The sequence below is a fragment of the Arachis stenosperma genome, chromosome 4 (genome assembly GCF_014773155.1).
Source record: "Arachis stenosperma cultivar V10309 chromosome 4, arast.V10309.gnm1.PFL2, whole genome shotgun sequence".
In the NCBI taxonomy this organism is placed as follows: Eukaryota; Viridiplantae; Streptophyta; class Magnoliopsida; order Fabales; family Fabaceae; genus Arachis; species Arachis stenosperma.
This window is the reverse complement of record NC_080380.1, coordinates 59,273,246-59,291,981: the sequence shown is the minus strand read 5'-3', so window position 1 is coordinate 59,291,981 and position 18,736 is coordinate 59,273,246. Positions and strand designations below refer to the sequence as shown.

The 18,736-nt window shown below is 40.5% G+C and overlaps 1 protein-coding gene and 1 non-coding gene across 2 annotated transcripts; one reads left to right on the top strand and one right to left on the bottom strand.

Moving 5' to 3' along the window:
* Window positions 1–11,634: 11,634 nt before the first annotated feature.
* LOC130975022 (cold shock protein 2-like) lies at window positions 11,635–11,955 on the top strand. The gene has a single exon (XM_057899856.1). It carries the CDS (start codon window positions 11,635–11,637, stop codon window positions 11,953–11,955), a length of 321 nt encoding a protein of 106 aa, XP_057755839.1.
* A 6,363-nt stretch (window positions 11,956–18,318) lies between these two features.
* LOC130977428 (small nucleolar RNA R71) lies at window positions 18,319–18,426 on the bottom strand. Its single transcript, XR_009085118.1, has one exon. It is a non-coding gene; the product is annotated as a small nucleolar RNA R71 (small nucleolar RNA).
* Window positions 18,427–18,736: the final 310 nt, after the last annotated feature.

Sequence of the window (18,736 nt, the reverse complement as noted above, 5' to 3'; positions counted from 1 at the left end):
AATATGGCCGAATGCATAAGGGAGGAGGAGGACGAAAATCCTAGTGAGGAAGACCTCCTGGGACGTCCCTCAAGCAAGAAGGAGTTTCCTATTAAGGATCCAAAGGAATCTGAGGCTCATACAGAGACCATAGAGATTCCATTGAATCTCCTTTTGCCATTCATGAGCTCTGAAGACTATTCATCCTCTGAAGAGGATGAAGATGTAACTGGAGAGCAAGTTGCTCAATATTTAGGAGCTATCATGAAGCTGAATGCCAAATTGTTTGGTAATGAGACTTGGGAAAGTGAACCTCCCTTGCTCATTAATGAACTAGATAATTGGATTCAGAAAATTCTACCTCAAAAGAAACAAGATCCTGGCAAGTTCTTAATACCTTGTACCATAAGCACCATGATCTTTGAAAAAGCTCTGTGTGATCTGGGGTCAGGGATAAATCTAATGCCACTCTCTGTAATGGAGAAGCTGGGGATCATTGAGGTACAACCTGCCTTGTTCTCATTACAACTGGTAGACAAGTCATTGAGACAAGCCTATGGAATAGTAGAGGACGTGCTAGTAAAGGTTGAAGGCCTTTACATCCCTGCTGATTTCATAATCTTAGACACTAGGAAGGAAGAGGATGATTGCATCATCCTTGGAAGACCTTTCCTAGCCACAGCAGGAGCTGTGATAGATGTCAACAGAGGTGAGTTAGTCCTTCAATTGAATGGGGACTACCTTGTGTTTAAGGCACATGGCCATCCCTCTGTGACAAAAGAGAGTAAGCATGAAGAGCTTCTCTCAGTTCAGAGTCAAGAAGAACCCACACAGTCAAACTCTAAGTTTGGTGTTGTGAGGCCACAACCTAACTCTAAGTTTGGTGTTAAGATCCCATATCCAAACTCTAAGTTTGGTGTGGACAACTATACAACATTGACCTGATCACCTTGTGGCTCCATGAGAGCCACTGTCAAGCTATTGACATTAAAGAAGCGCTTGTTGGGAGGCAACCCAATTTTATTTATCTAATTTCTATTTTATACTATTTTATTGTTATTTTGTGTTTTATTAGGTACATGATCATGAGGAGTCACGAAAAAATCATAAAAATTAAAAACAAAATCAAAAACAGCAGAAGAAAAAATTCACACCCTGGAGGACGCACAGGCTGGCGTTCAACGCCAGTAAGATGCATCTGGCTGGCGTTCAACGCCAGAACAGAGCACCATTCTGGCGCTGAACGCCAGAAACAAGCAACATTCTGGCACTGAACGCCAGAAATGTGCCCAGAAAGGAAAAACTGGCGCTGAACGCCAGTAACAAGCATGAAACTGGCATTCAACGCCAGAAACATGCTTTACATGGGCGTTGAACGCCCAGAATGTGCACCAATGGGCGTTTAAACGCCAGAATGATGCACGAAGGCATTTTACATGCCTATTTGGTGCAGGGATGGAATTCCTTGACACCTCAGGATCTGTGGACCCCACAGGATCACCTCAGGATCTGTGGACCCCACAGGATCCCCACCTAACATATTCCCACCTTACCTTTTAATCCTAATCACACTCTCCTAATCCAAATTCACTCTTCCCCATGTCACACTTCCCAACACCTTTCACCAATCACCTCAATTCCTCTTCCCAATTACCCCATTCACCACTCACATCCATCCACTCTTCCCCATAAACCCCACCCACCTTCAAAAATTCAAAACCAATTTCCCTTCCATTCCCACCCAAATGGCCGAACATACCTTCCCCCCTTTCCCTATAAATACCCTTCCATTCTACTTCATTTTCACACAACACAACCCCTCCTTCTTCACCTAAGCCGAACCTACCTCTCCCCCTCTCTACCATATTCTCTTCTTCTTCTTCTTCTCTTCTTTCTTTTATTGCTCGAGGGCGAGCAATATTTTAAGTTTGGTGTGGTAAAAGCATAAGCTTTTTTTTTTTGTTTTTCCATTACCAATGGCACCTAAGGCCGGAGTATCCTCTAGAAAAGGAAAAGGGAAGACAAAAGCTTCCACCTCCGAGTCATGGGAGATGGAAAGATTCATCTCCAAGAGCCATCAAGACCACTTCTATGATGTTGTGGCAAAGAAGAAGGTGATCCCTGAGGTCCCTTTCAAGCTCAAGAAAAATGAGTATCCGGAGATCCGACATGAAGTCCGAAGAAGAGGTTGGGAAGTCTTAACCAACCCCATGCAACAAGTCAGAATCTTAATGGTTCAAGAGTTCTATGCCAATGCATGGATCACTAGGAACCATGATCAAGGTATGAACCCGAGTCCAAAGAACTATCTCACAATGGTTCGGGGGAAATACTTGGATTTTAGTCCGGAAAATGTAAGGTTGGCGTTTCACTTGCCCATGATGCAAGGAGATGAACGCCCCTAAACTAGAAGGGTCAACTTTGATCAAAGGTTGGACCAAGTCCTTATGGACATTTGTGTGGAAGGAGCTCAATGGAAGAGAGACTCCAAAGGCAAGCCAGTCCAACTAAGAAGACTGGACCTCAAGCCTATAGCTAGAGGATGGTTGGAGTTCATTCAACGCTCTATCATTCCTACTAGCAACCGATCTGAAGTTACTGTGGATCGGGCCATCATGATTCATGGCATCATGATTGGAGAGGAAGTAGAAGTTTATGAGGTCATCTCCAATGAAATCTACAAAATAGCCGACAAGCCCTCACCTATGGCACGGCTATCTTTTCCTCACCTTATTTGCCATCTATGTTACTCAGCTGGAGTTATCATAGAAGGAGACATCTCTATTGAAGAGGATAAGCCCATCACCAAGAAGAGGATGGAGCAAGTAAGAGAAGCCCCTCACGGTTCTCAAGAGGTGCATGAGGAAGCTCATCATCAAGAAATCCCTGAGATACCTCAAGGGACGCACTTTCCTCCAAACAACTATTGGGAGCAACTCAACACTTCCTTAGAAGGTTTGAGCAATAATGTGGAACAATTAAGGGTGGAACATTATGAGCACTCCATCATTCTCCAAGATATAAGAGAAGATCAAAGAGCAATGAGGGAGGAGCAACAAAGGCAAGGAAGGGACATAGAAGAGCTTAAGAACATCATTGGTCCTTCAAGAAGAAGACGCCACTAGAGGTGGATTCATTCCTTGTTCTTTATTTCTTTCTGTTTTTCGGTTTTTAATATGGTGTTTATCTATGTTTTGTGTCTTTATTTCATGATCATTAGTATGTAACCATGCCTTAAAGCTATGAATAAATTCCATTAATCCTTCACCTCTCTTAAATGAAAAATGTTTTAATTCAAAAGAACAAGAAGTACATAAATTTCGAAAATAACTCTTGAATTTAGTTTAATTATATTGATGTGGTGACAATACTTTTGTTTTCTGAATGAATGCTTGAACAGTGCATATGTCTTTTGATCTTGTTGTTAATGAATGTTAAAATTGTTGGCTCTTGAAAGAATGATGAACAAAGAGAAATGTTATTGATGATCTGAAAAATCATGAAATTGATTCTTGAAGCAAGAAAAAGCAGTGAAAAAGAAAGCTTGTGGAAAAAAAAAATATATATATAGAAAAAGAAGGAGCAATAGAAAAAGCCAATAGCCCTTAAAGCCAAAAGGCAAGGGTAAAGAGGATCCAAGGCTTTGAGCATCAATGGATAGGAGGGCCCAAGGAAATAAAATCCAGGCCTAAGCGGCTAAATCAAGCTGTCCCTAACCATGTGCTTGTGTCATGAAGGTCCAAGTGAAAAGCTTGAGACTGAGTGATTAAAGTCGTGATCCAAAGCAAAAGAGTGTGCTTAAGAGCTCTGGACACAACTAACTGGGGACTCTAGCAAAGCTGAGTCACAATCTGAAAAGGTTCACCCAGTTATGTGTCTGTGGCATTTATGTATCCGGTGGTAATACTGGAAAACAAAGTGCTTAGGGCCACAGCCAAGACTCATAAGTAGCTGTGTTCAAGAATCAACATGCTTAACTAGGAAAATCAATAACACTATCCAAAATTCTAAGTTCCTAGAGAAGCCAATCATTCTAAACTTCAAAGGAAAAAGTGAGATGCCAAAACTGTTCAGAAGCAAAAAGCTACAAGTCCCGCTCATCTAATTATAATTAATATTCATTGATATTCTGGAATTTATAGTATATTCTCTTCTTTCTATCCTATTTGATTTTCAGTTGCTTGGGGACAAGCAACAATTTAAGTTTGGTGTTGTGATGAGCGGATAATTTATACGCTTTTTGGCATTGTTTTTAGGTAGTTTTTAGTAAGTTCAAGCTACTTTTAGGGATGTTTTCATTAGTTTTTGTGTTAAATTCACATTTCTGGACTTTACTATGAATTTGTGTGTTTTTCTGTGATTTCAGGTAAATTCTGACTGAAATTGAGGGACTTGAGCAAAACTCTGAAAAAGGCTGACAAAAGGACTGCTGATGCTGTTGGAATCTGACCTCCCTGCACTCGAAATGGATTTTCTGGAGCTACAGAATTCCAATTGGTGCGCTCTTAACGGCGTTGGAAAGTAGACATCCAGGGCTTTCCAGCAATATATAACAGTCCATACTTTATTCGGAAATTGACGACGTAACTTGGCGTTGAACGCCAAGTACATGCTGCTGTCTGGAGTTAAACGCCAGAAAAACGTCATGATCCGGAGTTGAACGCCCAAAACACGTCATAACTCGGAGTTCAACTCCAAGAGAAGCCTCAGCTCGTGGATAGATCAAGCTCAGCCCAAGCATACACCAAGTGGGCCCCGGAAGTGGATTTATGCATCAATTACTTACTCATGTAAACCCTAGGAGCTAGTTTATTATAAATAGAACATTTAACTATTGTATTAGGTGTCTTTGATCATTCGGTCTTGTGACCACAAGGGGGCTGGCCATTCGGCCATGCCTGAACCTTTTACTTATGTATTTTCAATGGTGGAGTTTCTGCACACCATAAATTAAGGGTGTGGAGCTCTGCTGTACCTCAAGTATTAATGCAATTCTATTTTCTTTTATTCAATTCTCTCTTATTCTTATTCCAAGATATTCATTCGTACCCAAGAACATGATGAATGTGATGATTATATGACCCTCATTATCATTCTCACTTATGAACGCGCGTGATTGACAACCACTTACGTTCTACATGCAACCGAGCTTGAATGTGTATCTCTTAGATTCCCCAACAGAATCTTCGTGGTATAAGCTAGATAGATGGTGGCATTTATGAGGATCCGGAAAGTCTCACCTTGTCTGTGGTATTCCGAGTAGGATCCTGGGAATCCGAAAAGTCTAACCTTGTCTGTGGTATTCCGAGTAGGATTCCGGTAATGAATGACTGTGACGTGCTTCAGACTCGCAAGTGCTGGGCGTTAGTGACAGACGCAAAAGAATCAAGGGATTCTATTCCAGTAGGCGCGGGAACCAACCAGTGATTAGCCGTGCTATGACAGAGCGCGTGAGCATAGTTTTCACTGCGAGGATGGGATGTAGCCTTCGGCCAGGTGATGCCTCCAGACGATTAGCCATGCGAGTGACAACCGCAGAGGACCATTTTCCCGAGAGGATTGAAAGTAGCCATCGTCGAACGGTGAACCCCTATACACAGCTTGCCATGGAAAGGAGTAAGAAGGATTGAGTTGAAGCAGGAGAATAGCAGGCGTCCTTGAGCATACAGTATCTCCATTCGCTTATCTGAAGTTCCCACCAATGAATCTGCATAAGTATTCTATCCCTTTTATTATTTCTATTTTATTATTAATTTTCGAAACCATAAACAATTTTAATCTGCCTAACTGAGATTTACAAGGTGACCATAGCTTGCTTTATACCAACAATCTCTGTGGGATCGACCCTTACTCGCGTAAGGTTTATTACTTGGACGACCCAGTACACTTGCTGGTTAGTTGAACAGAGTTGTGAAAACAACCGATGCCATAATAATGATTTCATACAAGTACAAAAGAACATGGATCACAATTTCGTCCACCAGTGGATGACTCAGCAAGGTGAGTGGCAAAGGCAAATGATGGAACAGCAACTAAGTCAAGGGCAACAATGGGGAGAAACATTCAACAGGATCGAACAAAGGCAAAATGAGCAACAAGAGTCCATCCAGAGGCTAATCAACATCCAAGCACATCAAGGGGCACACATACATGAGATGCATCGAAGACAAATAGAACACACAGAACTACTGGACGAGCAAAGGGCATTTACAGAAGGAGTTTACATGAGCGAGACAGGGCATCACATAAACACTCAAGCCAGGCTCGGATACCTAGTAGGACAGCTGCCTATATTGCACCCAGGAATCGCAAGGTATGAAGAAGTGAAGGATGAATTAGCACGAGAAGAGAGACAAAGGGTGGATGAATTAGGACACTTATTGTATGCTTGTCTTTTAAATCAAATGAAAAGAGAATGTTTATGTTATAAAAGACCAGAGTGGAGTTCATGTTATGGAGGTGCATTCATGAGTCTTTGGTGTGATCATAAGTTAGCTAAGTTGGTTCAACCATAAGGTGGGGATGACAACTATCTGGCCTGAATACTATACTTTGAATATACCTATGAGACTAAGTAAATAACAAGATCCTAATAAGAGAAAGGGAAAGAACACTTAAAGTGAAAAACAAAAGAAAAAGAGTAAGCAATAAGGCTAGGCACCAATGGTTTTAATCTTGAGGCATGTGTCTGTGGTGTTCCTGTGTGATGGATTTACTTGGATGAATAAGCTCTTACGGGTGCCTTATCACTTGGTAACTTGGGTTAACTAACTCGGGATTATCAGCTGAAAGTCCACTATCAAGAGTAACCCTCACTACAGAGCATTTAGTAACCCAAAGAGGTGCTGAACACCAAGGTCTCAAGAAGGAAAATAAATGAACCAGATGCCTGTGGTGTGTATGTATGGGAGAGAGACTTGAGGGAGTAAGTCCTTAGGGGTGTCTCAACACCTAGCACCTTGAACCAACTGGTTCAGGAGTGTTGGCTGAAAGCTTATCTTAAAGAGTTGCCCCCTTACAGAGCACTTAGCTTGAAGAACACAAATAAGCCCTGGAATGACAATAAAAGGATCAATAAAAGTCTCATGGGATGTAAGCAAAGTCAGTGTTTTAGGACATGATAAAGGTATGAAAGCCAGTAATGGAATGAACCTAAGTTGCTATACATGAAACCACCATAAAATCAGTGACATGACTTCCACAAGAATGACTCATTTCTCTTGGCATTCCATTCATCATTCTCTTGTTCCAGTACTTGCTTAGGGACAAGCAAGCTTTAAGTTTGGTGTTGTGATGCCAGGGCATCTTGGCTAGTTTCACTGACCTTTTCTTTACTGTTTTTACGGTAGTTTCATGCATTTCCTTAGGAAATAGCTAGTTTTGGGTGGATATTCACTTATAACTTGATTCAAGCATACATTGTGCATTTTACATGATTTCATGAGGATTTTGCATGAGTTTAGTAACAAATTGTATGTTGCATTACCCATGACTTGGACTAGAACTTTGATGCACTCTATTGCTTGATTTCAGGACCAAAGGAAGCAAGGAAGAACCACTTAGCAGTCACGTTAATCTAATTAACGTTACCACTAACGTGGAATGGGAGGTAACTTGCAAAGTTAATGAGAAAAGTGATTGCCAATAACGCTCTCGAAGCCATCATTGCCCACGTTAAGAGTCACGTTAACTAAGTTAACGTGAACTCTAACGTGGCCACTTATGATCATTGGCCAACGTTAGTGATAATGTTAAGTGTCACTAACGTTGGCTCAAAGTCCCTTCTTCACGTTAGAGTCCACGTTAACTTAGTTAACGTGGCCTCTAACGTTAAAAGGGGGAAGGAAGCCAACGCTAGTGACACTCAACATTGTCACTAACGATTGGCCTAAGGTGCAATGTACCACGTTAACTCCCACGTTAACTTGGTTAACGTGGGAGCTAACGTAAAAGGCAAGGGAGGTCGACAACGTTAGTGACACCCAACATTGTCACTAACGTTGGAAGCACCTACAAAACCCCCAAGGAGCCACGTTAACTTTCACGTTAACGTGGAAGCTAACGTTGATGAGTGAAAGATGAGCCAACGTTAGTGACACTCAACATTGTCACTAACGTTGGGGATGGCTAAGAATGGCCACGTTAGAAGCCACGTTAACTTCGTTAATGTGGGACTCTAACGTGAGACATAGGGGCACACTGGAATGTTAGTGACAATGTTAAGTATCACTAACGTTCTCGAAGGTTGGCAAGGGCACGTTAGAAGCCACGTTAATCTAGTTAACGTGGAACTCTAACGTGAGACATAGGGGCACACTGGAACGTTAGTGACAATGTTAAGTGTCACTAACGTTCTCGAAGGTTGGCAAGGCCACGTTAGAAGCCACGTTAACCTAGTTAACGTGGGCTCTAATGTGAGGTAAAGGGGTACATTGGAACGTTAGTGACAATGTTGAGTGTCACTAACGTTCTCGAACTCATACTTTCACTAAACGTTAACACCCCTAACGTCCTGAGCTAAAGTCTGTGCCCACTTCACACTTTCTCTCTGTAAGTAAAGCCAAGCCCAAATGAAGAAGAGAACTGCTTCAAACTCAAGATCCAAAGGCCCAACTTGAAGAACCAACTAGAAGCTAAGAAGAGTAGTATATATAGGAGTAGCATTGAATTATTTAGGAGTTTTGGAAGTTGGAAAATAGCACTACTCTCTGTATTTTACTTTCTCTGCTCTTCTAGTTCCATGATGTATTCTCCATCTTTGTTTTCATTTTCTAGAGCTATGAACAACTAAACCCCTTTCATTGGGTTAGGGAGCTCTGTTGTAAATTGATGGATCAATACTAGTTTTCATTATTCTTCTTCTATCTTTTCTCTTGATTTTACTTGAAAGCTTTCGATCTTCATCCAATTGGGTAGTTATCTTGGAAAAGAAGCTATTCAAACTTGGATCTCTTCTGAACCTTGAAAGAGGAATGAAGAGATCAAGCTAGAAATGCTTTCTCATGCTGGACCAAATTGGGTTTGGATGGATATGTGACTATAATCCTCTCAACACCTGATTTGGGAAATGCATGTGGTATAATCAGTGACCACACTTCATCTCTTCTCATGAGCAATTGACCAAGGAATTGGCTATTGATCAAGATTTGAGAGATTGAATTGCAAGAAATTGTAATTCAATCAATTAAGATTGCCAAGGAGATCAATAAGTGCATTGATTGAGGAAGAGATGAAAATGAACTTGATCCGGAGAATTGCAACATCTCCTGCGCCCAATAAACTCCCCAATTCTGATCTCACCCATTCTCTTTAATTTCTGCGTTTACTTTTATGAGCAAACACCCCATTCCCATTTACAATTCTGCAATTTACTTTCAGCCCTTTAATTCTAGCATTTACTTTTTCTATCATTTACATTCCCGCCATTTTATTTTCTGCAAATCTCAACCCAAATTCTGAATTCGCTCAACTAGAACATTCTTCTAATTAAAGTTGCTTGATTAATCAACCCCTGTGGGATTCGACTCACTCTATTGTGAGTTTTTACTTGACGACAAATTCGGTACACTTGCCGAAGGAAATTTGTTGAGAGACAGTTTCCACCTGCATCAAGTATCCCGCTCGCATCCCTTTGGATCTATAGGGCGTGCAGGTGCCAGTACCTGGACAGTGATCCGGGCACTATATCTCGGTGGTTTCCATATGAGAAATCCGAAGGGTGACGTCTCCATGGAGATGTGTCGGGTTGGCAATTGAACCGACAATGTGATATCACATCCAGTAGGGTAGGCATTCATCATATGCATTTCTATCTATTTGTATGCTTTGTTTACTTGTAATGGCTTGCCTAATTGGATAACATGTTTACTAGCTATCTGAATTAATTGCTTTATATGCTTCAACTTGTGTTTTTCTAGCATTGTATATAACTTGTGTTTTTTGCTGGGATTGAGGAGGTTCGGAAGGTAGTGGCGATGGGATCGCATGGAGGATCGGTTGGTGAAGGCTGTGGGACAGCGGTGTTTGAGTAGAGTAGAAATCTTCTAAGATAGATAACCTGGTTTATTTTATTCAATGTTGGTATATTTATGCTTATTTGTTTTAGAATGCTTTAAGTTGAATTTTATGATGGATATGGAGCTTAGGATTGCCTTTGGCGTCCCGGGGTCTTATATCCTACATCACTGGGAACTGTTACCATACTGAGAACCTCCGGTTCTCATACCTTATCTTGTGTTTTTCAGATGCAGGTCGCAACCCATCTCGGTGAGTTGCTTTGGATGGTGACAGCATTGGAGAATCTTGGATTCTTTTGGAGTCTTTTGTTTAATTTTGTATATACATCTCTTACTTTTGTATTTTGTCCTTGCCTAGAGGCTAGTATATGAGAGAACCAAACTTGTATAAGCTATTTCTTAAACTGTCAAGTTTTTGTATGGTCTGTATATGGCTAGCCGGCTTAAACTCCGCGAGTCGAGGCTAGTTCTTTATGATATACACTATTATACTATTATCCTGTTTATATTTTATCTATATCTTGTGCCTTAAGTTAGTAGCTGATTTAGTATGTTTTGTGCTTTTAAATCCTATTTTGAGCTATATTCTTCATCGGGCTTCTAGATGTTAATAATTCCTTCTATATATGTATGTATGAGCTTAGAACTGTCGTAATCTTTGATTAACCTTTACTTTACGACACGAGGTAAGGCTTAGGCTAATTAGGGTGTTACATTTAGTGGTATCAGAGCGGTTCATCCTTGTGAGCCTGAGGGATGGACCGATTATGTTTTATTTCATACTCTGTGTGTCTTTTATTTGATGCTATTAGGTTATCTGCTTGATATATGGATATCATGCTTGTTTGTGAGTGCATGTTTGGGATAATTGAAGCACTAGAGTTTTGATATTGAGACTGATCACCTTGATATCGATTGTTTGGTGTAGACAGGAACCCTTTATGGCCATTCACGTACGAGGTCGAACACGAACACGAGAAAGTAGGAATGAGCAACCAACTGACAATCATGCCGAATTCATGGCGGCAATGGCGAATCTCGCTAATACCATGAAAGCTAATGCTACTGCGACTCTGCAAGCTGTGCAGAGATTGGGCCTACCGGCTGGGAACAGAAATGGCAATGAGAATGGCGAAGGGAATGCCAATGATAATGCTGAGGGTAACGGCGACAACACGGGAAGAGTTCCGATGACCCTGACAACATTCCTTAAGGTTCATCCGCCAACCGTTTGAGGATCGACTAATCTTATTGAAGCAGACCACTGGTTTCAAGCTATGGAGCGTGCTTTACAGGCACAACATGTTTTCCTCAATCAATATGTAGAGTTTGCCGCTTATCAACTAGCGGGAGAGGCCCAGCCTTGGTGGCAAGCTGAGTGTCATTTGCTACAGCTTCAAAACATCGACATTCCATGGGAGGTGTTCCAAACGGCTTTCTATAAGAAATACTTTCCCGAGTCTGCAAGGGAAGCAAAGGAGATGGAACTAATGCAGCTGAAGCAAGGTTCCATGTCTGTGGCTGAGTACACCAACAAGTTCGAAGAGCTTTGTAGGTTTCTCGGGTGTGTCAGGGTGACCCGGAGACTTACGAGAGCTGGAGATGCGTTAAGTACCAGAGGGGTTTGAAGGATAACATTATGACTGCTGTGGCTCCTTTGGAGATTCGTGTCTTCTCTGACTTAGTGAACAAGGCTAGAGTAATGGAAGAATATGCCAAGACCGTGGCGACATACAAGGACACTCATGGAGGGAGCTCTAGTCGGGGGCGTGGCAAGTACCTTCATCCGATAGGACAAAGCTTCAAGAGAGGAGGATATGCACCTCAAAGCCAAGGGGGCTTTAGAAAGAATAATCAGAATCAATTTCAGTATGCTAAGGGAAGAGAAAATCAGAGTGGTTATTTCAATTGTGGGTTGCCTGGCCACATTGCGAGGGATTGTACTCGTGGGAGGAACTAGAATGCGGGCCAGAGTCAGCATCAAGGTCGAGTCTTTGCTGTAAATGCCAAGGATGCTTCCAAGGCAGATCCGTTGATGAGAAGTATATGTCTAATTGGTGATAAGTCCTTAGTTACATTATATGATACTAGAGCTACGCATTCGTTTATTTCGTTTGCTAAAGTTGAGGAATTAGGCTTGAAAGTGTCAGAGTTTCCTTTTGATCTGCATGTGCATACTCCGCATCAAACAGTTATGACTAGGTTAGGTTGTAGATAAGTAGGTTTCAAGCTTGAGGGTAGAGACTTTGTGCACAATTTAATCTGTTTACCCATGGTGGGGCTAGAAATAATTTTGGGGTTTGATTGGTTGTCAAAGAATTGAGTTTTGTTGGATTGCTTTGAATGGACTATTCGGTTTATGCCGGAAGGAGAGAATGGAGTAGTGGTAGCTACGGGGTATTAATTGAACTCTATAATGGTACATTGTAGTGGGGAGGAGTGTCAGGGTTATATTCTGTTGGCTGCTAATGCGTTGGGTGATGCCCAGAACTTAGATCAGATTTCGGTGGTTAGAGATTTTCCAGAAGTGTTCCCGGAAGATATCCCTGAGTTCCCACCTCAAAGGAAAATTGAATTTGCAATTGAATTGGTGCCGGGAGCAGGACCAGTGTCGATTGTGCCGTATAGAATGGCTCCGATAGAACTCATCGAATTAAAGACTCGGTTGGAAGAATTTCTGAATAAGAGGCTCATTCGATCGAGTGTATCACCGTGGGAACGCCAGTTTTATTGGTGAAGAAGAAAGATGGAGGAATGCGTTTGTGCGTGGATTACCGACAGTTGAACAAAGTGACTGTGAAGAACAAGTACTCGCTGCCAAGGATAAATGACTTGATGGACCAATTGCAAGGAGCTGGAGTGTTTTCTAAGATTGATTTGAGATCCGGTTACCATTAGATAAGGGTGAAGGAAGATGATATCCCTAAGACTGCGTTTAGAACACGCTATGGACACTATGAGTTTGCGGTAATGTCCTTTGGGTTAACGAATGCACCTGCTATTTTCATGGATTACATGAACAGAGTTTTTTGTCCCTTTTTAGAGAAATTTGTGGTGGTTTTCATAGATGACATCTTAGTTTACTCTAAGACGGCAAAAGATCATGAGGAACACTTGAGAATTGTATTGCAAATCTTGAAGAAGCGGAAGTTGTATGCTAACTTGTCAAAGTGCGAGTTCTGGAAAGAAGAAGTAAAGTTTTTAGGCCACGTGGTGAGTAAAGGAGGAATAGCTGTAGATCCTTCTAAGGTAGAAGCAGTGATGGAATGGGAGAGACCAACGACGGTGACAGAAGTGAGAAGCTTCTTGGGTTTATCCGGATATTATAGGAGGTTTATCGAAAGATTTTCCCAGATTGCATTACCGATGACAAAATTGACAAGGAAAGAAGTGCCATTCGTGTGGACGTCGGAGTGTGAAGAGAGTTTTCAGACTTTGAAACAGAGGTTAACTTCAGCACCTGTTTTAATCTTACCGGAACTGAATAAACCATTTGAAGTATATTGTGATGCTTCTTTGAAGGGTTTAGGTTGCATATTGATGCAACTCTGAAATGTGGTGGCTTACGCATCGCGTCAGCTGAGACCGCATGAGGTGAATTACCCCACTCATGACTTGAAATTAGCAGCAATTGTGTTTGCCTTGAAGATTTGGAGGCACCACTTGTACGGAGTAAAGTTTAGTGTCTTTTCTGATCATAAAAGTCTCAAATACATCTTTGATCAGATAGAGCTAAATATGCGTCAAAGAAGGTGGATGGAGTTGTTGAAAGATTATGGTTTTGAGATGAGTTATCATCCTGAAAAGGCAAATGTAGTAGTAGACGCTTTGAGTCAGAAATCTTTAACCATTGCTTGGATGAGGATCAAGGAAGAAGAGCTAGTGGATAAGTTTGTGAAGCTTAAGCTGGATATTGGTGAAGTGACCGGAAGAGCTTATTTGAACCAGTTACAGATCTCAAGCACGTTTAAATCAGAAATACAACGGGCTCAGCAAGATGAGCATAAGCTTCAGTAGTTGTTTCAGCCAGTTGGTGATAAGAGGCGTGAAGATTTCACTAAGGATGATGAGAGGTTATGGAGGTACAAGGGAAGGATTTGTATACCGGATGTTGGGAGTTTAAGACAGGACTTATTGTTGGAAGCTCATAACAATGGGTTTTCTATCATCCCGGGAGTACGAAGATGTATTATGACCTGAAGAAGATGTTCTGGTGGCCTGAGATGAAGGATGATGTCGCAACAGTGGTATCCAAATGTTTGACTTGTCAAAAAGTGAAGATAGAGCATCAAAAACCATCGGGAATGCTACAGCCTCTTGAGATTTCTCAATGGAAGTGGGAAGGAATTGCTATGGATTTTGTGACCGGTTTACCGAGGAATAGGTCGGGATTTGATGCGATTTGGGTGATTGTGGATCGCTTAACCAAATCTGCTCACTTTCTGCCTATCCGAGTAAACTGTTCTATGGAAGAGTTGGCAAGATTGTACATCAAGGAGATAGTAAGGTTGCATGGTGTACCGTCAAGCATAGTATCGGACCATGATCCCTGATTCACTTCAAGGTTTTGGAGAGCTTTCTGATGAGCGGATAATTTATACGCTTTTTGGCATTGTTTTTAGTATGTTTTTAGTATGTTTTAGTTAGTTTTTATTATATTTTTATTAGTTTTTATTTAAAATTTACTTTTCTAGAATTTACTATGAGTTTGTGTGTTTTTCTGTGATTTCAGGTATTTTCTGGCTGAAATTGAGGGACCTGAGCAAAAATCTGATTCAGAGGCTGAAAAAGATTGCAGATGCTGTTGGATTCTGACCACCATGCAGTCGAAGTACATTTTCTGGAGCTACAAAAGCCCAGTTGGCGCGCTCTCAATTGCATTAGAAAGTAGACATCCTGGGCTTTCCAGAAATGTATAATAGTCCATACTTTGCCCGAGATTTGATGGCCCAAACCGGCGTTCCAAATCAGCTCAAGAATTCCCGGTGTTAAACGCCGGAACTGGCACAGAAGTGGGAGTTAAACGCCCAAACTGGCACAAAAGCTGGCGTTTAACTCCAAGAAAAGTCTCTACACATAGAAGCTTCAATGCTCAGCCCAAGCACACACCAAGTGGGCCCGAAAGTGGATTTTTATGTCATTTACTCATTTCTGTAAACCCTAAGCTACTAGTTCTCTATAAATAGGACCTTTTACTATTGTATGTTCATCTGGGTAGCTATCTTTGAGTAGTCTTATGCTATCTTAGATCATGGGGCTGGCCTCACGGCCATACCTAGACCTTGTTCTTATGTATTTTCAACGGTAGAGTTTTTACACACCATAGATTAAGGTGTGGAGCTCTGCTGTACCTCGAGTATTAATGCAATTACTATTGTTCTTCTATTCAATTCAGCTTATTCTTGTTCTAAGATATTCATTCGCACCCAAGAACATGATGAATGTGATGATTATGTGACGCTCATCATCATTCTCACTTATGAACGCGTGCCTGACAACCACTTTCGTTTTACAAGCAAACAAGGCTTGAATGTTTATCTCTTGGATTCCTTAATCAGAATCTTCGTGGTATAAGCTAGAATTGATGGTGGCATTCTTGAGAATCCGGAAGGTCTAAACCTTGTCTGTGGTATTCTGAGTAGGATTCAGGGATTGAATGACTGTGACGAGCTTCAAACTCGCGATTGTGGGGCGTTAGTGACAGACGCAAAAGAATCACTGGATTCTATTCCGACATGATCGAGAACCGACAGATGAATAGCCGTGCTGTGATAGAGCGCGTTGAACATTTTCACTGAGAGGACGGGACTGTAGCCATTGACAACGGTGATGCCCAATATACAGTTTGCCATGGAAAGGAGTAAGAAGGATTGGATGAAGACAGTAGGAAAGCAGAGAGACGGAAGGGACAAAGCATCTCCATACGCTTATCTGAAATTCTCACCAATGAACTACAAAAGTATCTCTATCTTTATTTTATGTTTTATTCATCTTTTAGTGATTAATCCTCCATAACCATTTGAATCCGCCTGACTGAGATTTACAAGATGACCATAGCTTGGTTCATACCAACAATCTTCGTGGGATCGACCCTTACTCGCGTAAGGTTTATTACTTGGATGACCCAGTGCACTTGCTGGTTAGTTGTGCGAAGTTGTGATAAAGAGTTGAGATTGCAATTGAGCGTACCATGTTGATGGCGCCATTGATGATCACAATTTCGTGCACCAAGTTTTTGGCGCCGTTGCCGGGGATTGTTTGAGTTTGGACAACTGACGGTTCATCTTGTTGCTTAGATTAGGTATTTTTCTTCAGAATTTTTAAGAATGAATTCTAGAGTTTCAAGATGATGTTTTCATCATCACCAAAGCTGATTGATTCTCATCAATTTAGCTCTTGAATGTAATGTCTTGCTGAAGCTTGGCTAGCCATGTCTAATTTCTTTAGACTGCAGCTTTAGACTAACATTGCATGATTCCTGGAATTCTCATTAAGAATTTTGAATCCTTTATTTTACTTCTCCATATAATTTTCGAAAAAGCACAAAAAAATTTATAAAATCATAAAATCAAAAAAATATTTTATGTTTCTTGTTTGAGTCTAGTGTCTAATTTTAAGTTTGGTGTCAATTGCATTCATCTAATTTTCAAAAAAATTGCATGCATTGTGTTCTTCATTGATCTTCAAGTTGTTCTTGATGATTCCCTTGTTCTGATCTTTAAATTCTCTTGTCTTGAGTGTTTTGTTGTTTCTCATATGCATTCTCAATTTGTTAGTGTCAATAGTATACAAACTTCTAAGTTTAGTGTCTTGCATGCATTGTTTATTTGATCTTAGTGGCATTTTGATTATTCCTCATCATTAAAAATTAAAAAAAAAATTTTAATTTGTGTCTTTTCAAGTCAATAATACAGAGAATTGAAGATTCAGAACATACAGCAGAGGAATTACACAGAAAAAGTTGGGCGTTTTTGAACGCCCAGTGAGGAAGGAAAACTGGCATTTAAACGCCAGCCAGGGTACCTGGCTGGGCGTTTAACCCCAAAAGGGTAGAGTTTTGGGCGTTAAACGCCAGAATGGATACCATTCTGGGCGTTTAACACCAGGATGGCACAAGAGGGAGGATTTTGTTTTTAATTCAAATTTTTTTCAAGTTTTCATAATTTTTCAAAATCAAATCTTTTTCAAATCATATCTTTTCAATCATATATTTTCAAAATCAATTTCTTTCCATTTTTCAAAAATACTTGCTAACAATTAATGATTTGATTCAACATTTCAAGTATGTTACCTTTTCTGTTGAGAAAGGTTTAATGTCTGAATCATATCTTTTAAAATTTCTTGTTAGCCAAGTCATTAATTTTAAAAAATCAAATCTTTTCAAATTGTTTTTCAATCATATCTTTTCAATCATATCTTCTTAATCACATCTTTTTCAAAATAATTTTCAATCAGATATTTTTTATTTCTAATTTCAAAATCTTTTTTTTTTCAAAAATCACTTTATTTCTTTCCCAACTTTAATTTTCGAAAATCATTCGTCAATTTTTCAAAATTTCTTCAAAATCTTTTAATTTATTTTTGAAAATTCTTCCCCTCTTCTCACATCCTTCTATTTAAGGACTAACACTCCTCCACTATCAATAATTCGAACTCTATCTCTCTTGATAAGTTCGAATTCTTCTACCTCCTCCTTCTATTCTTCTTTTCCTCTGACATCTCAAGGAATCTCTATACTATGACATAGATGATTCCATATTTTCTTTCTCTTCTCTTTCATATGAGCAGGAGCAAAGACAAAAGCATTCTTGTTGAGGCTGAACCTTAACCTGAAAGGACCTTGAAGCGAAAGCTAAGAGAAGCTAAAGCACTACTCTCTGTAGAGGACCTAACAGAAATCTTCAAACAAGAAGAAGACATGGCAGCCAAAAACAACAACAATGCCAACAATGCAAGGAAGGTGCTGGGTGACTTTACTGCACCTACTCCCGACTTCTATGGGAGAAGCATCTCTATCCCTGCCATTAGAGCAAACAACTTTGAGCTTAAGCCTCAATTAGTTTCTCTAATGCAACAGAATTGCAAGTTCCATGGACTTCCATTGGAAGATCCTCATCAGTTTTTAGCTGAATTCTTGCAAATCTGTGACACTGTCAAGACCAATGGGGTTGACCCTGAGGTCTACAGACTTATGCTATTCCCTTTTGCTGTAAGAGACAGAGCTAGGATATGGTTGGATTCACAACCTAAAGAAAGCCTGGACTCTTGGGAAAAGCTAGTCAATGCCTTCTTGGCAAAGTTCTTTCCACCTCAAAAATTGAGTAAGCTTAGAGTGGAAGTCCAAACCTTCAGACAGAAGGAAGGTGAATCCCTCTATGAAGCTTGGGAAAGATACAAATAATTGATCAGAAAGTGTCCTTCTGACATGCTTTCTGAATGGAGCATCATAGGAATCTTCTATGATGGTCTGTCTGAACTGTCCAAGATGTCATTGGACAGCTCTACTGGAGGATCTCTTCATCTGAAGAAGACGCCTGTAGAAGCTCAAGAACTCATTGAAATGGTTGCAAATAACCAATTCATGTACACTTCTGAAAGGAATCCTGTGAATAATTGGACGAATCAGAAGAAAGGAGTTCTTGAGATTGATACTCTGAATGCCATATTGGCTCAGAACAAAATATTGACTCAGCAAGTCAATATGATTTCTCAAAGTCTGTCTGGAATGCAAGCTGCACCAA

Coding starts and splice junctions, on each gene's coding strand:
- LOC130975022 (XM_057899856.1), top strand. CDS start 11,635: ATGACTGCTGTGGCTCCTTTGGAGATTCGTGTCTTCTCTGACTTAGTG.